Here is an 18712-nt window from a genome sequence, read left to right as displayed (position 1 = left end):
AACCTTACATCAGAGCCAGTAAGAAATCCTCATGTGGTTTCCATATTTTGCTGACAGAATTGGTCCATAACATGGGATGGGCAATAGATACTTGCCTAGCCAGTGACGCCGATATCACGTAAATGAGTAAACAAAAACTTTCTGAATCTGATAAGATACAACACTCTTCATTTGCAGCTTCCAAAATATCTCCTTTATCCAATCATCCCCATTAGCCAAACAGTACTATCTATGGGAATGCAGTTGCCTATTAATTAATGAGCTTATTAACGGAACCTGGAGAAATCCATTAAGGTCAACTACCATTCAAGGTTAAACACAATGGCAAATATTGATCTTAAAGTAGCTTTTAAATCTCAATTTTACTGCATTATATATTTTTAAACATGGGGTAGATTTTCCTCAATTGGCTCAATCAGTAACCAGATAAACTGTAAATTGATAAATTTTGAAAAACGTTTTATCCTTGGGTTACTACTCAAACCTATTTGCAAAGTTCCTCATCAACCTCTTCAGGCTAATCGGCAATGTTTTTAAAAATAAATTTAAATATTTAAAAAAAATTCCTGGGGGAATAAACTCCTAGGCAAGGTGGTGGCATTGTGGTTTTGCCACTGGACTAGTACTTCAGAGACCCAGTGTAATGTTAAAGGGACCTGGATTCAAATCCCACCACACCAGACGGTGAAATTTGAATTCAATAAAAGTCTGGAATTAAAAGTTTGATGATGACCATGAAACCATTGTTGCAAAAACCTATATGGTTCAGTAGTGTCTCTTAGAGAAGGAAATCTGCCATCCTTACTTGGTCTGGCCTACATCTAACTCCAGACCCACAGCAATGTGGTTGACTCTTAAATGCCATCTGAACAAGGGCAATTAGGTAATAAATGCTGGCCTGGCCAGTGATGCCCATATCCCATAAACAAACAATAATAAAAAATTAAGACTGGTAACTTACTGCAATTTTATTGCATTATTTAATAAGTCATCACAAAAAATAAGCATTTTTCATCACAGTTTCACTCTATGTACCAGGCTCGTATCTGTAAATTACTGAAAATGATTTTTATAAAATGTACAGAATTATCTGTTAGTTATACTAATTGGCTTCTTGGTAAATAAATAGTAACATTTGGGGTCATGCAAGTGCCAGACCAAGACCACCCTTGGCATCAGAGAATCTCACAATCACTCCCTGACATTCAATGGCACTTCCATCGCTGAATCCCCACCATCAACATCCTGGGGCTTACCATTGACCAAAAACTGAACTGGACCAGCCATATGAATACTGCGGCAACAGGATCAGGTCAGTGACTTGGAATTCTGAAAACTCACTTCTTGACTCCCCAGAGCCTGTCTACCATTTAGAAGGCACAGGTCAGGAGTGTGATAGAATACTCTCCATTTGCCTGAACGAGTGCAGCTCCAACAACACTCAAAAAGCTCAACACCATCCAGGACAAAACAGCCCGCTTGATTGGCACCCCATCCACCATCAGCAACATTCATTCTCTCCACACCAACACATAGCTGCAGCAGTTACCATCTATAAGATGCAACTTGCCAAGGCTCCTTGGACTGCACCTTTCAAAGCGGCGACCTCTATTACCTAGAAGGGTAAGGGCAGCATCACCTATAAGCTCCCCTCCAAGTCACTCACCACCCTGACTTGGAAATAACTCTCTTTTCCTTCACTCTTGCTGAACTCCCTTCCTATCAGTACTGTGGGTGTACCTACACCTTTTGGACAACAGCAGTTCAAGGCGGCAGCTCACCATCACCTTCTCAAGGACAAACAGGGATGGGCAATTAATGCTGGCCTTGCCAGGGACACCCTCAGCCCAAGAATGAATTAAAAAAAATATTCAAATGCATTTAATGTACCTATTCTTTTCCTTACACCCAAAACAACCAGCTTAATTTTTAGAGCCTTCTTGAAAGACAGGAAATGAGCCTCCCAGTGGTGAACAGTTCATCCTGGGATCATACTGAGTTTTATAAGTGAGGCTGGCTTCTTGTGCACTGTTTTATAAACCGTTAGGAAATAGAGATAGTTTAAGTAAGTTATATTTGTAGTTATGAGTGTAAGGAATGAGTTTTAGCTTTGACATTTAGCCTTGATTTGCATTTCTGTGTCTATGTGTTAAAAAAGGTCAAATTGAGTTTTAGTTTCACTTTTAAAAGGTGTTTGCATTTCCATTGAGTATTTTATGACCTCTAAAGAGAAGATAAACATACAAGGGTAGAAGGATTGGACTATTGCCTCACAACAGGGACCCAGAGAGGCAGGTTCCTCCCACAGACACACAAGAGAAACATCAGTTTTGATTTGGAAGCTGTTGGAGTTCAGCTGGTTTGGAAGACAGCTGCTAAACAGAAGCCACCTGGAAGGGAAAGAAAGCAAGTCCCAAGCTAAGGAAACCCCCAAAAATCCAGGGAAGTGGAAGAGCAGAATGTCCAAAAAGACCTTCTAGTCAAAGGAAGGGCAGAAACGTGGGAAAAGGTCCAGGTAAGTGAAGTAAAGAGTGAGGGCAGAGAGAAAGGCTCCAAGCTCCAGATTTAAAGAGACAAAAGCTGCAGAAAGCAGATTTAAAGCGAGAACAGTTTGCAAGAGGTAAGAAGATCCAAAGAGTCAACTGAAGGTCTATAACTCTTTGCGACTGTTGACATTAAGTCAGAGAGAGAGAGAGAAAGAAAGAGAGAGTGTGTGTGTGTGTGTGTAAGACAGCTTGAATGCATGTGGTGACCCAGGGATGAGAAACATCTGAAGGAGAACTTGAAACCCTGGAGGTGAACCCTTGCGGAAGGCACCTGAGAGAAAGTGGAAGAAGATTCCAAGGCAAGGTCTTGGAGAATGGAGATTGGAAACCCTAGTGTGAAGGACAGAATTCAGTGAGACTGGTTGATTCACGGTGTAACAAGCACCTGGGGGGAGTTGAGGAAAGATCCATAGCATCTGACTGAGATGGTACCTGTCGCTTGGTTTCAGTGTGTGGTAAGTCTGACCACAGGTTGCTATAATTTTACATGGATTGTGTATTTACTGTGTACATTAGAGTATGATAGCTTCTGTAATTTTTGTTATCCTTACAAATCTGTATACATCTGTAAAGGTATAGTTGTGGGTGAAGAAATATTGAAATATAGTTCATCTTTTCTTGTTGAATAAATGTTTTATTCTTTAGTTAAAAGTTCATCAGCTGATCCCTGTGCATCTGTTCAGTAGCTACTCTCCACATATCTAAACAAACAAATAAAAGTTAGGATCTATCAAGCTGGGTTCCTATGATGATTGTGTTTGAATGATAATCATTTTTGTAAAAGGACATTTTAATTAGGAAGAACTGTAATATTAAACTTGCCAGCAGGATGTGCTAAGGATGGATTGCCCTCTGGTGGTGAGTAAGAAATAAAAGGAACCTCCTGTTTCCATACAGGAAGCTGTTGTTCAGAAGCAAGTAGCTGTTCAGAAGTGACAAAACACTTCAGTTCCACTCTGGGATCAGGCTTGTCCAGGGGTAACCTCAGATGGAATCATAACAAAACCAGTGTATAAAATTGTAGGAACTTGATTGGCGTTGAACTTAATTGACATCAAAATGTTGTGATTTATTGCACTGGTTTGGCTGATTTTAATTGCTCTGAAAAAAAGAAACAGTGCAACTAAGTTGAAACTGTGATCCAACCAACGGATTCTGGGTAGATACTCCGAAGGTAAGATTTCCTATGAGGGTGGCAAAATCATAAACCTGTTCTTTAGAGACACAGTTACAATTTCACCAGTCTAGACGTGCAGAGGAAATTTTTTTTGGCTTTTGTGCTTTCAGGAATGCATTGAACAGGTTGAAAACTCAGGAAATCATATTCTTAAAGAAGGATGAGTCAAAACTAGATTAGCCAGGTGACATATAAATAAACCGAAGCTGAATAATGGGCACTAAATATTTAGATTTTTTTTTTGCATCACTTGCGTCCAATCCCATAAATACATACACATAATTGGCAGCTACAATACTCACATGTCCAGGTTCTGTTTGGCATGCTCAATGTCCCTCTTAATCTCTGGAGTGATGTAAAAGTAAAGCTTCTTAGGTAATGGGAGAGGAATCATGGGAGCACGAACTGTATCTGGGTCCTTACTATAAACGCAATACATGAATTAGAAGTTTTAAATCTTCTATAAACAAGAACACTGATTTCAAATATCATGGCATCAATCTCTTTAAATGTTATGCATTAAACACATAATTATATTTATTAATTATATATTATATTCATTAATTGTATTTATCATCTCATTCCCTGGAGAGGTGAAGTCAGCCGGTGTAAGGGAACTGGTTGTAGCTGCTGTTCAAGTCAGTCAGTGGATGTGTTCCTTTCATCCCATCCAGCTCATCCCGTAAACTGCCTTACAACTGGTTCTAATCCAAATCTCACTTTGACTTTTGGATTCAGTGCTCCAACCCTCCCCACTCTATCAAAGCACTGCCCAGCGGCTTAAACAACGATAAGACTCATGATTGAGGGAAAAATCGGTTCTTCAGACTGCATTATAGAACAGGCATTCCCCATTAATTCCATTTGATTTCAATGAACTTGGACTGGATTGCAGTGGGATCGGGAGCAGGTGCGATTTGAAAATCGCAATTCTGGAGGACGGCACTGGATCCTGCTGCTGCTGGAACGTGCGACACAATTTGCAACATGAGGGGGGTGGAAACAGGGAACGTTACAGTCTTCCATTTGGGGTGTTGAGACTGATTATGAAAGAATCACAAGGATGTACATAATTTTCCCACACATCTCTAACTGTAAACAAGTTCATTATATTTACCAGATTAAACTGACTTCCAAAAATAACCTGAATAAAAATATCTAAATGTGTGGCTATTTTTACATTACATCATTCCCGACTAAACAAGTGACATGTTTATTGATCATTCCTGACTAAACATGTGGTATGTTTATCGGTAAGTACTGTAGAAAACTACTTAGGAGTATTCAATCATCTGTACATATGCCGATTGGATCGAATTTTCAAATCACAACAGAGATGGAGAAAACTTGGATCCAATTTATACTCATCACTACATAGTAATACTTAAAGAATGAGAATGCATGTCATATTTAAGATTTAATAATTTCTGAGAAATTAATCATGATTCCTTAGTACACTGATAGTGGGATTAACTGGTGTCAGCCGTGGCTCAGTATTTAGCCTATTGTCTCTGAGGAAGAAGGTTGTGAGTTCAACTCCCACTCCAAGACCTGAGCATAAAAATTAACACCACATGACCAATTTTCGGAGAATAAATTAAGGGACATTTTGGTGTGTGGAGTGGGGGCGCAGCGAGGGGTGTGAGCGGGCCACTGGGAGGAGAACGCAGCCAGCGCATATGCACAGGTGCATACTGTCGATGCACAAAGATCAAAATTACAGGACAGGGAACAGCCACCTCAAATACAGGATGGTCCTGTAAAATACGGGACATTTGGTCACCCTGATTAACACTGACACTCCAGCGCAGTACAATGAGAGTACTGCAGAGATACTACATTTTTACTGAGTTAAACAGATCTCCCAAGTGTAGGTAAAAGATCGCATGGAACTATTTCGAAGAATAGGCAATGTTATCCCTGGTGCCCCGGTCAATATTTATCCCTCAGTCAACATCACTAAAAGCAGATTATCTGGTTAATATCACATCACATTGCTGTTTGTGGGATCTAGTTGTGCACAAGTCACCTACATTGCAACAGTGACTAAAATTCAGAAGAAGTTCATTGACCGTAAAGCATTTGTGGTCATCTTGTGATCGTGCACGTGCTTTGTAGGGCAAACCTTTCTTTCCTTATTGGGAGACCAATGCCGAATGCCAAAGATGCTCACATGTGTAAGAAATATCAGTTTTTATATACTTAGCTTTGTATGTTTGTGTGGGCTTTTGGTAAGTAGAGAGTTAACTGCTGGTATGTGAATGACTCTTTGCATTGATTAGGTTAGGTGTAAATGGTTTTTCTGTCTGCATACTTCTGATTGTATTACTAAAGACCCTAAGACCCTAAGCGTAAAGAACAATATAAGCCTATTAACTGCTAACTTTGTTAATTGTAGTCTAGAATGTGGCTATTGACTATCGATGATCCGTAACTCTGAATGGAGTATCAACTTGCTGTAACTCTGATTTCAATATCAATCATTTTGATTGTGTTGTAAATGGTGAGAGTCAATTGCATTTACCAGATATGGTAGGGGAGCTCAAGGTCTGCACTGGAGCGCTGCTTTGGGCTGCAGTAGAGTGCTTAAGTTGGAGTTTGGTGACTGAGGGATTTCGGTGAGGAGGGAACAAGGTGATCCTTTGAGTACTATGAGTACGGTCTGGTAAATATTTACTACTTTTATCGCTTACAGTTTTTAAGGTCTTATTTTGTGGTTCATCACTTGTAAGGGCTATATGCTGTAACAACGAGGAGCAGGGAAGAAGGGTCTGAGAGTAATTGACATAATTTGATATTAAGCATCTTCCTAAAGATTTAATTTAATTTAAAGAGGTAAGTCATGGCAAAAGAGGTCAAAGCCATGGCGTGCTCCTCCTGCTGGATGTGGGAAGCCGGGAACATTTCTAGGGCCTGGGACCAGCATGTGTGTGGGAAGTGTCTCCAGCTGCAGCTCCTGGAAGCCCAGGTTTCAGAGCTGGAGCGGCAGCTGGGAACACTTTGGAGCATCTGTGAGGCAGAGAGTATCATGGATAGCACATATAGAGAGGTGGTCACACCGCAGACTAAGAGTCCACAGGCAGGAAGGGAATGGGTGACTACCAGGCAGAGCAAGAGGACTAGGCAGGCAGCACAGGAATCTCCTGTCGCCATCCCCCTGCAAAACAGATATACCACTTTAGATACTGTTGGGTGGAATGGCCTCTCAGGGGAAAGCAACAACAGCCAAATTTGTTGCACCATGGTTGGGGGGCTGCACAGGGGGGGAGTAAAAAGTGTGAGAATGCAATAGTTATTGGGGATTCAATTGTAAAGGGAATAGATAGGTATTTCTGTAGCTGCAAACGAGACTCCAGGATAGTATGTTGCCTCCCTGGTGCTAGGGTCAAGGATATCTCAGAGCGGCTACAGGACATTCTGAAGGGGGAGGGTGAACAGCCAGTGGTCGTGATACACATTGGTGCAAATGACATAGGTAAAAAAAAAAAAGGTATGAGGTCCTAAAAGCAGAATATAGGGAGCTAGGAAGTAAGTTGAAAAGTAGGACCTCAAAGGCAATGATCTCAGGTTACTACCAGTGCCACGTGCGAGTCAGAGTAGAAATAGCAGAATATATCGGATGAATACGTGCCTGAAGAGATGGTGTGAGGGGGAAGGGTTCAGATTCCTGGGACATTAGGACCGGTTCTAGGGGAAGTGGCACCTGTACAAACTGGACGGTTTACACCTGTGCAGGACTGGGACTGATGTCCTAGGGGGAATATTTGCTAGAGTGGTTGGGGAGGGTTTAAACTAAAATGGCAGGGGGATGGGAACCTATGCAAGGAGTCAGAGGTGGGGGAAATCAAGGACAAGAACAAAAGACAGAAAGGGGAATAAGAAAAGTGATAGGCAGAGAAATCAAGGGCAAGAATCAAACAGGGCCTCAATGAATAATAGTGGGAACAGGACAAGTAATATTAAAAAGACAAGCCTTAAGGCTTTGTGCCTTAATGCGAGGAGCATTCGCAATAAAGTGGATGAATTAACTGCACAAATAGATGTAAACAGGCATGATATAGTCGGGATTATGGAGACATGGCTGCAGGGTGACCAGTGATGGGAACTGAACATCCAGGGTTATTCAGTATTTAGGAAGGACAGACAAAAAGGTAAAGGCGGTGGAGTTGCATTGCTGGTTAAAGAGGAAATGAACGCAATAGTGAGGAAATATATTAGCTCCGACGATGTGGAATCTGTATGGGTAGAGCTGAGAAACACTAAGGGGAATAAAACATTAGTAGGTGTTGTATATAGACTCCCAAAATGCAGTGGTGATGTTGGGAATGGCATTAAACAGGAAATTAGGGACGCATGCAATAAAGGAACATCTGTAATTATGGATGACTTTAATCTGCATATAGATTGGGCAAATCAAGTTAGTAAGAATATCGTAGAGGAAGAATTCCTGGAGTGTGTACGGGATGGTTTTCTGGACCAATATATTGAGGAGCCAACTAGAGAACAGGCCATCCTAGACTGGGTATTGTGTAATGAGAAACAAATAATTGGCAATCTAGTTGTGCAAGGCCCCTTGGGGATGAGCAATCATAATATGATAGAATTCTTCATCAAGATGAAGTGTCACAGAATCACATAGTGCAGAAGAAGCCCTTCAGCCCATCGACTCTGCACCGACACGGAGTGACATAGTTCAATCTGAGACTAGGGTCCTGAATCTTAATAAAGGAAACTACGATGATATGAGGCGCAAGTTGGCAATGATTGATTGGGAAACATTACTTAAAGGGATGATGGTGGATAGGCAATGGCAAACATTCAAGAGTGCATGGCTGAACTGCAACAATTGTTTATTCCTGACTGGCGTAAAAGTCAAACAGGAAAGATGGCCAAACCATGGCTTACAAGGGAAATCAGAGATGGTATTAGATCCAAGGAAGATGCATATAAATTGGCCAGAAAAAACAACAGACCTGAGGATTGGCAGCACTTTAGAATTCAGCAAAGGAGGACCAAGGGATTGATTAAGAAGGGGAAAATAGAGTATAAGAGTAAGCTTCCAGGGAACATAAAAACTGACTGTAAAAGTTTCTATAGGTATATGAAGAGAAACAGATTGTTGAAGACAAATGTAGGTCCCTTTCAGTCAGAAACAGGGGAATTTATAATGGGGAACAAAGAAATGACTGACCAACTAAATACATACTTTGGTTCTGTCTTCACAAAGGAGGACACAAATAACACACCAGAAATGTTGGGGAACACAGGGTTTAGTGAGAGGGGGCAACTGAAAGAAATCAGTATTAGTAAGGAAATGGTGGAAAAATTGATGGGATTGAGGGCCGATAAATCCTCAGGGCCTGATAATCTACATCCCAGAGTACTTAAAGAAGTGGCTCTAGAAATAGTGGATGCATCGGTGGTCATCTTCCAAGATTCTACTGACTCTGGAACAGTACCTACAGATTGGCGGGTAGCTAATGTAACCCCACTATTTAAAAAGAGAGGTAGAGAGAAAACAGAATTATAGACCAGTCAGCCTGACGTCGATTGTGGGGAAAATTCTACAGTCCATTATGAAAGATTTAACAGCTGAGAACTTGGAAAAGAGTGGCAGAATCAGACGGGGTCAGCATAGATTTACAAAAGGGAAACCATGTTTGACAAATCTACTGGAATTTTCAAGGATATAACCAGTAGAGTTGATGAGGGGGAGCCAGTGGATGTGGTTTATTTGGGCTTTCAGAAGGCTTTCGACAAAGTCCCACATAAGAGATTAGCGTGTAAAATTAAAGTGCTTGGGATTGGGGGTAGTGTACTGAGATGGATAGAAAACTGGTTGGCAGACAGGAAACAAAAGAGTAGGAATAAATGGGTATTTTTCTGAATGGCAGGCAGTGACTAGTGGGGTACCACAGGGATTGGTGCTGGGACCCCAGCTATTCACAATATATATTAATGATTTAGATAAGAAAACTAAATGTAATATCTCCAAATCTGTAGATGACACAAAGCTGGATGGGAGGGTGAGCTGTGAGGAGAATTCAGAGATGCTTCAGTGTGATTTGGACAAGCTGAGTGAGTGGGCAAGTGCATGGCAGATGCAGTATAATGTGGATAAATGTGAGGTTATCCACTTTGGTAGCAAAAACAGGAAGGCATATTATTATCTGAATGGCTATAAATTGAGAGAAGGGAATATGCTACGAGACCTGGGTGTCTTTGTACATCAGTCGCTGAAAGTAAGCAAGCAGGTGCAGCAGGCGGTAAAAGCAACAAATGGTATGTTGGCCTTCATAGCGAGAGAATTCGAGTACAGGAGCAGGGATGTCTTGCTGCAATTATACAGGGCCTTGGTGAGACCACACCTGGAATCTTGTGTGCAGTTTTGGTCTCCTTATCGGAGGAAGGATGTTCTTGCTATGGAGGGAGTGCAGCAAAGGTTTACTAGACTGGTTCCTGGGATGGCGGGACTGACAAATGAGGAGAGATTGAGTCGGTTAGGATTATGTTCACTGGAGTTCAGAAGAATGAAGGGGGTTCTCATAGAAACCTATAAAATTCTAACAGGACTAGACAGGGTCGATGCAGGAAGAATGTTCCCAATGGTGGGGGAGTCCAGAACCAGGGGTCTGAGGATACGGGGAGACCATTTAGGACTAAGATAAGGAGAAATTTATTCACCCAGAGAGTGGCGAGCCTGTGGAATTCGCTACCACAGAAAGTAGTTGAGACCAAAACACTGTATGTTTTCAAGAAGGAGTTAGATATAGCTCTTGGGGCGAAAGGGATGAAAGGATATGGGGAGGAAACGGGAGCAGGCTATTGAGTTGGATGCTCAGCCATGATCATAATGAATGGTGTAGCGGGCTCAAAGGACCAAATGGCCTACTCCTACTCCTATTTTCTATGTTTCTATGGATACCAGAGATAGAGTGTGATGAAAAAAGGGCCCAGTATACAGCTGTACAGGTTCACTGAGAAGGAAGCTCAAAGAGAAGAAAGAAACAGAAGAAAGTCAAACCAGACCAGAACTAGTGTCAACCCATATCCAAACTGCTCCAGAGAGTGAAGACCTTGTGCAACTTGTAAAATATCATCTCTATTTATTAGTTAATAAATCCTCTTAATTTGCTGCACCAAAACCCCCATCTACCAACTTTTTGTCTTGTTGAGAACCTGAATAAAGGTTCAAGTAATTTACAAAATCCTAAACATGACATTTCTTTGCTGTTATCCTAATGGAGTCCTTAACCTATTTGACATAAGTTAATATCTCTATTGTAATAGCAGATAGAAACAAGTACACAATGCACATGTCCTCAAGATCCAGGGTGACCAACCATCCTAGATTTTCCAGGACCATCCCATACTTTAGCCCTTCATCCTAGGTTGTCTGCAAATGTTTGTCGCGTATTCTGGATCTTTGTGCATGAGCACTGTATACACTGCTTGTTTCAATGGTCTCAGAGATTCACCAGGTGAATCCCACCCCTTCCCCCCACTCTTACAGGTCTGGCAGCAACCACTGCCACTGCACACGCAACCCCCCCCCCCCCCCGCTCCCCCCCAAATGCTGGATGCCAAGTGTCTTTTACAGTATTACCTTGGTCACCCTGTCAACATCAATAATGGTAGCTATCAGTCATCTACGTTAAGATAATTCTCAGTCATTTGCATGCTCAAGCACATGTAGTAAAAGAGGAGAAATGTGAGGACGTTTTTAGAAGGGAAATAATATTTTAAATAAAAAGGACTTCACTACATCACTTTCTTACCAATAATCTAGAACGTGGTCCAATATGGTGGCAATGGGTGGGCCCTCTGCAGAAGACTGTTCATATATAACACCACAGGATCCATCCTCACCAACAATGAACTGTAAAACAATCAGATACGCTTTGCTAGTACAAGGGTTATTGTAGGAGATTAATGAAAAATATCAAGCAACTGGATTAATGTATGATACACACCAGGTAAAACTTGAGCAGTTAATTTGCATCCAGAATCAGAGAGGTTTATGAAGCTCAGTGCTTCCTCTTGACAGCAGATATTTCTATGATCCTAACAACATGGGAACAGTTGTGTCATTTGGGTACAGTAGTGTAATGGTTACAACCCAGTAAGTCAAATTCCACTATGGCAAGTTGGGAAATTCAGTCCAATGAATCTGGTTATTTGTGGGCAGCCAGCAGAAAAGGACTGACCATGAAGGAAGGCAGAATGCTGTAAAAATTCCACTGACTCACAGGGAAGGAAAAGTGCCATTTCTACTTGGTCCGGCCTACATGTGACTCGGTTCCCACTTTCACTTAAAAACAAATCATCAAGGCAACCAGGGATGAGTGCAATAAATGTGACCATGACAACATTGCACACATCCTGAGAACAAAGCATAAATGTCTCCTGCACTATCCAAATATCTCTTGTCAATTATTTATCCCCAACCTTACAATCCATTCTCTGCTCTTTTTTTTGAAGAGTCCAATTTTTTATTATTCATGGGATGTGAGCATCACTGGCTAAGGCCAGCATTAATTGCCCATCCCTAACTGCCCTTGAGAAAGTGGTGGTGAGCTGCCTTCTTGAACCGCTACAGTGCGGGTACACACACACTGATATTAGGAAGGGTGTTCCAGGATTTTGGACCATCAACAGTGAAGGAACAGTGAGATAGTTCCAAGTCAGGATGGTGTGTGACTTGGGAGGTGAACTTGCAGGTGGTGGTATTCCCATGCATATACTGCCCTCGTCCTTCTAGGTAGTAGAGATTGCGGGTTTGGAAGGTGCTGTCAAAGGCACCTTTGCAAGTTGCTACAATACATTGTGTAGTTGGTACACACTACTGCCACTCTGCACCTGTGGCAGAAGAAATGAATGCGTAAGGTGGTGAATAGCCTGCTGATCAAGCAGGCTGCTCTGCCCTGTTAAGATTCTTGAGTATTGTTGGAGCTGGACTCATCCAGGCAAGTGCAGAGTATTCTATCACACATGTGCCATGTAGATAGTGCTCAGGCTTTGTGGAGTCAGGAGGTGAGTTACTCAACATAGAATTCCCAGCCTCTAATGCAACATAGTAAACAACAGTCTGAATGTCCCAACACCAGATTCATGGTGTAGAATGCACGTACATGGTGAAAATGATGTGCTGTACAGAGGAACTAATATCTGTCAGCAAGCCATAATAAAAAAAGAGACAGTGCTCATTTATCTAACCTCTCACACATGCAGTAGGCATATAAATTGAAGATATTTCATGTACAAATAACATTGGGCTTTCAAAGGATATATCTCCCAGTGTTGGATAAGAAATGGTATCTGACACTTTTAAGACTCTAAATGATGATACGTCTAAATGCTCGATGCACTTTCATTACAGAAATGATTCTACTGCGGGTATGAAGCAAATGCATCTCTTTTTATGTAATAAAGATATAATGATTTCAGTGTGCTGCCCCAGTTTCTTGTACCTGCAGAGTTTTGTCAAACCATCGGTTGCCACTGTTTGAATAGCTTCCTCCTCCATGTAGCATCTGAGCTGCCATACGGCTTGTGTACTTCTCCTCAGAGATCTTCAGGACAGGAGAATCTAGACACACGGTGAAAATACTCTTCTGAATGGCCCGTACTGATTCTCTGTTCAGTTTGTCTGTGGAAGATATCAATTGCAGTATTACAGAAGTCAGTGGAGCATCATGAGGAGAAAAGCATTACTGAAAGAAAATAAAGGAACATGAGAAGGCCATATGAGCCTATTCCACCATTTGACCACAGAACGAGTGCCATGTACCACTACTCCATTTTCATGGCTTTGATCTATATCCTGTCCCTTAATAACCTTATCAAAAAAGAATAATCTGCCAGTCTTGAAAAGTTCAACTGACCTCCAGCGTCCACGACCATTTTGGGGGAGGATGGGGGAAAGGGATGGGGAAAGAGCTGCAGATTTTTACTTGCCTTTGTGTGAAGAAGTGCTTCTTGATTTCATTCTTAAATGACCTAGGTCTAATTTTAAAGGTAGTGCTCCCCCAACCACCCCTGCTCCCCACCCGCTGGCTGTTGGTTCACCCACCGGAGGCAATAAATTCTCTATACCTACTCTTTGAAATTCTTTTACCACTAGATATTGGACCCGAGAACATTATATGTAACTATATAAGTATATATAGGAACAGTATTTAATACAAAGTAATATGAAGGAATAGTATCTAACACATTGTAATATTGTATCTAAATTAAGCGTTCACTTTTACTCCAGTTCTAGTTCTTGTGAGTGAGCCACAGCACCTTGTATCCCTGACATACAGGCCAGGATTTTTTGGTCCCGCCTGTGAGAAAATTTGACCGACCAGCCAAAGGTCCATTGACTTCAGATGGGAATGGCACCAGAAAGCCCCTGTAATATAAATTCATGAATGCAGCATAAAATACTACCAACGGCAAGAAAATTATGGTGAACCTTTATAAAACACTGATTCTGCCACAACGGGTTTATTGTGTCAAATTCTGGGCATCACACTTTAGGAAGAATGTGAAGGCTTTGAGAGGGTGCAGAAAATAAAGACTTACAAGAATGGTTCCAGGGATGAGGGACTTCAGTTTTGAGGGTAGATTGGAGAAGCTGGGGTTGTTTTCTTTAGAGAAGGAAAAGTTGAGAGGAGATTTGTTTGGGGCCAATAAGATTAGGTAGGGAGAAACTACTCTGATTGTCAGAAGGGTCAAGAACAAGAGGATATCAATTTAAAGTGACAAAAGTGGCAAACAAACAAAAAGCAAAATGAGGAAAAACTTTTTTATTTTGCACACAGAGAGTGGTTATAACTTGGAATGCTCTACCTTAGAATATTGTGAAGGCAAATTTAATCAAAACTTTCAAAAGGGAATTGGATAAGCAGCTGATGGGAAAGCATTCGCAGGGCTAAAGAGTGGGGAGAGTTAATTGCTTTTACAGAGAGAGTCAGACCAGGCTCAACAGACAAAATGACCTCCTTCTGTGTTATAAACGTTCTACAATTCTGCCAGCAGACTAACAAAGTCAGCCAGGAATTGGTAACAGGAAAGAAAATTTAAAAGCCTTCAGCCAAAAAGAAGAAAGGAAATCCCAATTCTAAAAACCAACACTGTGGGAAACAATATTCACACAGCATAAAAAACAAATTACGTTTGTGCTACACAAATAATAGTGAGTCTTCCGAAACCAACTCTGTGGGAAACAATATTCACACAGGTGAGTCTTCTGAAATATGAGCAATGACACATTTTTCTAAAGAGCAAAATATTGCAGATGCTGGAGATCTGAAATAAAAACAGAAAATGCTGGAAAAACTCAGCAGTATCCGTGGAGAGATCCTTCTGCAGAAGCAGAGTCATATTGGACTCAAAACATTAACTGATATTTTTCTTGTGCAGTTTTCCCACTCAACCCTAAAAAGCTGGATCTCCTTAAATCAGATAATATTCCCTGGAAGAATAGGTTAGATGCCCTAAACCTCCTTACACAGTCAGTCCTATTTCTGCTTCCTCTTCAGGTAGATTGTGTCCAATTGATGATGATCTTTGCCTTTTCTTTCTGTCGCACTTGCCCAAACCCAACACCATCCTTCACTCAATGGTGCACATGACAATAATTCTGGGCTGAGTTAATAGGTGGCTCTTTTGTAGAAAATAAAATTGAACATGACATCCATTCAGTTATTTTTCAGAATTTAGTCTAAACAAAACAAATGGATTCATCTCCTTTCAGCAGTCCAATCATTGTGTGACTCTACCTTTCATGAGGGTATTATAGGCCTGTCCCCAGGTGTTCCTATGGTCACTGGTGAGCACACCCAGTGGCTCCTTGTCAGTTTTCCATGACAGATTCCTGATTCGCTGCAGCTGCATGTGAATCTGATCCACAGTTAGAGGGGAGCCATCACTGTTGTACACGTCCAGGTGAAAGAACTGGAAGAAGAATTAGTGTAACCGAGTTAAATGACAACCATCAATTGCAGCAGTAAAAGCCAAAGATGTACAATGCTACAGAACCTCAAAAAAACTAATAAACCCCAGAAAATTATACTGTGATAGTCTCAAAACAAAAAAAAAACCCCACAGAACTACACTGTAAGACAGCCTTAGAATGACCAATAAACGCACAAAATTATACCGCGATAGTCTATAGATAAATAAACCCCAGAATTACATTGTAGCACAGCCTCAGAATAACTAATAATCTACACAGAATTACACTGTAACATAACCTCAGAATAACTAATAATCTACACAGAATTACACTGTAACATAACCTCAGAATAACCAATAAGTCTCTCAGATTTACACTGTAGGAAGTACTGAACCCCTGTGAAATAAGAATACGGTAGAATTTGGAAAAAGAGTTACTACCATTAAAGATGTAAAGCCCATCAATTCTGTGACACTCAACATATCTTATGGTGCCTTCAAAATTTTCCATTTTCCCCTTAAAGAAGGAAGATATTTAAAAGTTTTGAGTACCTAACTCTACAACCAGGAAGCAATTTAGCATAAGACCACCACCTACAGGCAACAAATGACAAACATGCAAAAGTTACCAATTTTACTATTACAAAGTAGATACAGTAACTCCTTGCTAAAAATTGTAGTTGCGTTCCTGAAAAGTGCAACTTTAAGTAAAGCAACACTAAGCCAATCAGATTTTCCCATTATAACTATTGCAAAAACTACAGTTGGGATCTGTGGACACTTTCTCATTAGGAAAGAAACATTAAAACATTATGCCTTGTAAGTTTAAATACTGTACATTCCTAAATTCCTATATTTGTAAATGAAATAACTTTTAAAAAATACATTAATGTAAGCAATATAAAAATTTGCTAACTCTTTCCTGGTAGCCATTGATCATGCTCATTGAACCTCAACTCACCGCACATCAGTCTCCTTGACCCTCCTGCTCCCTGTTTCCCAAATGAGTAGCCGTAGGCAGAAAGAGCAGCTCTGGAGTGAGAGCAGCTTGGAGCTGCAGGGTGACAGAGGTAGGCCACAAGCTGGAGAGGTGGCAAAAGAGAGGGTCGGCCACCAACTGGGAGAGTTGGAGACTGGGAGGATAAGCCAGCGACCTGGAGAGTCTACCAGCAACCAAGAGGATTGCCTGGTGCCTGGGAGATCTGCCAGTGGAAGAGTTGGAGAGAGGGAGAGTCGGCAAGGGAGTGTCAGCCAGCAGGAGCGGCTGCTCGAAGATGGTATTGAGCAGATCCCATGACCTTATGTCAGATCTGGCGTTACATGAACTCAATATAGAAATCCTGGTGCTAAACACAAACACTGGCCCATTAACTCCGCAATGTTAAAGCAGAACAACTTAAAATAGGGCAACTTAAAATGGAGACTGACTGTCTAATCATCCTGATTTTAACTCAATCATATTTGATTTAATGGGGATGGTTCAGTTGGAGGCCAGTTTGCCTCTCCATCCAATTTTCCACTGAGCTGGTTTTGGCTACAATTGGGGCCAATGTCCCACCTCTCAGACCTGACCAATAAATGAGCAATGATTCTTGGGTGGCTGAAACTTTAAAACACATAAGCTGGAAGCCAGGAACTTTGTTTCAATATCAGGCTGCCTCATCGTCATTAGAAAGCAACTGCTATTGTTTGTTTGAGAAGTTATTGAGCTGGATCAGAATGTGACTTGCTGAACCATACAGAAAAGGAAAGTACTGGGTTTGAATTCTGGGTGTGCTGATTTCAGTTAGGATGTCTCTCCATGCTAAAAATGGCTTCAGTGCTTCTGAGACAGGAAAGGGAATATTGTCCGTGATGTCTGTTTTTGATGCTTTTGCAGCAATCTGTTCAAAGTCTGTATGCGTGTAAATTTTTGCAGTCAGAGTCAAGCTCAGCTATGTTGCACTCAAGTTGAATAACTTCCTGACATACACTTGTCTAGCTCACATGTGGAAAATGGTCACTTAGATGCAGTATTGGAGAATGTCAAGGAGGAAAAGGAAAAAACATCTAAGGAAAATATAAAAATATCACCAACATTAACCTCTTGCCTTTTGTGACCTTAGGATCCTCAAGCACTTTGCAGCCAACAAAGCACATTTGAACTGTAGTTACTGTTGTGATGAATCCCGTCAGCCCATTTGTACATGGCAAAATCCCATAAACGTAAATATAATTCTGAACAGCAATCTGTATTTCTGCTGTTGGCCAAAGGATAAATATTGTACAAGAATGCACTTTGTATACCAATAATAAAACAGCATGCTAAGGGTGGAAACGAATATTTGCATTGACTTTTTTTTTGGACTTTACCTGGAAGTTGCGAACAACTGTGACATGCGCTGGTGGGCTTCTCGTGTAGCCATAGTTTATCAAAGTGTCATGTTTGGGCCCTGGGATGCGACAAGATGACAAGATTTTGGAGTACAGATCCATGCAGAGGGGCTTGCCTCTCATATACTCCGTTTCAAGGATTTTCCTGAAACAAAGAGAGAGTTCCAAGATACAGCATCAAAATGAAATGGCTTGCAACAACAGTCAAGTAAACTTGGTTGCAACCCAGTTTTTTTTTTAAATCACTAGACTTTCTTGCTACCAGCTTTAGAGAATCCAACTACTTCGAGCATGAAGACACATGTAGAGGTAATAAGGTGGCATTAAAAGCAGCTAAAGATCTGTACCCAGATATGAGTTAGGATCTGGAAGAAAGCTGCTGGACACAGATTCAGAAGAACCAGGGGCAGATGATACTATTTTATGCAGTAAGCTATTATGATCTGGAATATCAACATCCTAGGGGTTACCACTGACCAGAAATTGAGCTGAATTAACCATATAAATACTGTGGCTACAAGAGCAGGTCAGAGGCGAGGAATTCTGTGGTGGGTAACTCATCTCCTGACTCCCCAAAGCCTGTCCACCATCTACAAGGCACAGGTCAGGAGTATGATGGAATACTCTCCGCTTGCCTGGATGAGTGGAGCTCATCAACAACATTCAGAAGCTT

The 18712-nt window shown here is 41.2% G+C and overlaps 1 protein-coding gene across 1 annotated transcript in view; it reads right to left on the bottom strand.

Annotated features, from left to right (window-relative positions):
- LOC121291054 (carnitine O-acetyltransferase-like) overlaps positions 1-18712 on the bottom strand; it is a 38241-nt gene that overhangs the window by 10098 nt on the left and 9431 nt on the right. Inside the window, exons 5-9 of the mRNA XM_041212075.1 lie at positions 18019-18184; positions 15492-15666; positions 13194-13372; positions 11502-11602; positions 4026-4145 (exon numbers count right to left, since the gene is read on the bottom strand). Of these exons, the coding sequence (XP_041068009.1) occupies positions 4026-4145; positions 11502-11602; positions 13194-13372; positions 15492-15666; positions 18019-18184 (741 nt within the window). The remainder of the gene's footprint in view (positions 1-4025; positions 4146-11501; positions 11603-13193; positions 13373-15491; positions 15667-18018; positions 18185-18712) is intronic.

The sequence above is a fragment of the Carcharodon carcharias genome, chromosome 19 (assembly GCF_017639515.1).
Source record: "Carcharodon carcharias isolate sCarCar2 chromosome 19, sCarCar2.pri, whole genome shotgun sequence".
Lineage (NCBI taxonomy): Eukaryota > Metazoa > Chordata > Chondrichthyes > Lamniformes > Lamnidae > Carcharodon > Carcharodon carcharias.
The sequence above is the reverse complement of the archived record's forward strand: the minus strand, read 5'-3'. Positions and strand labels throughout refer to the sequence as shown.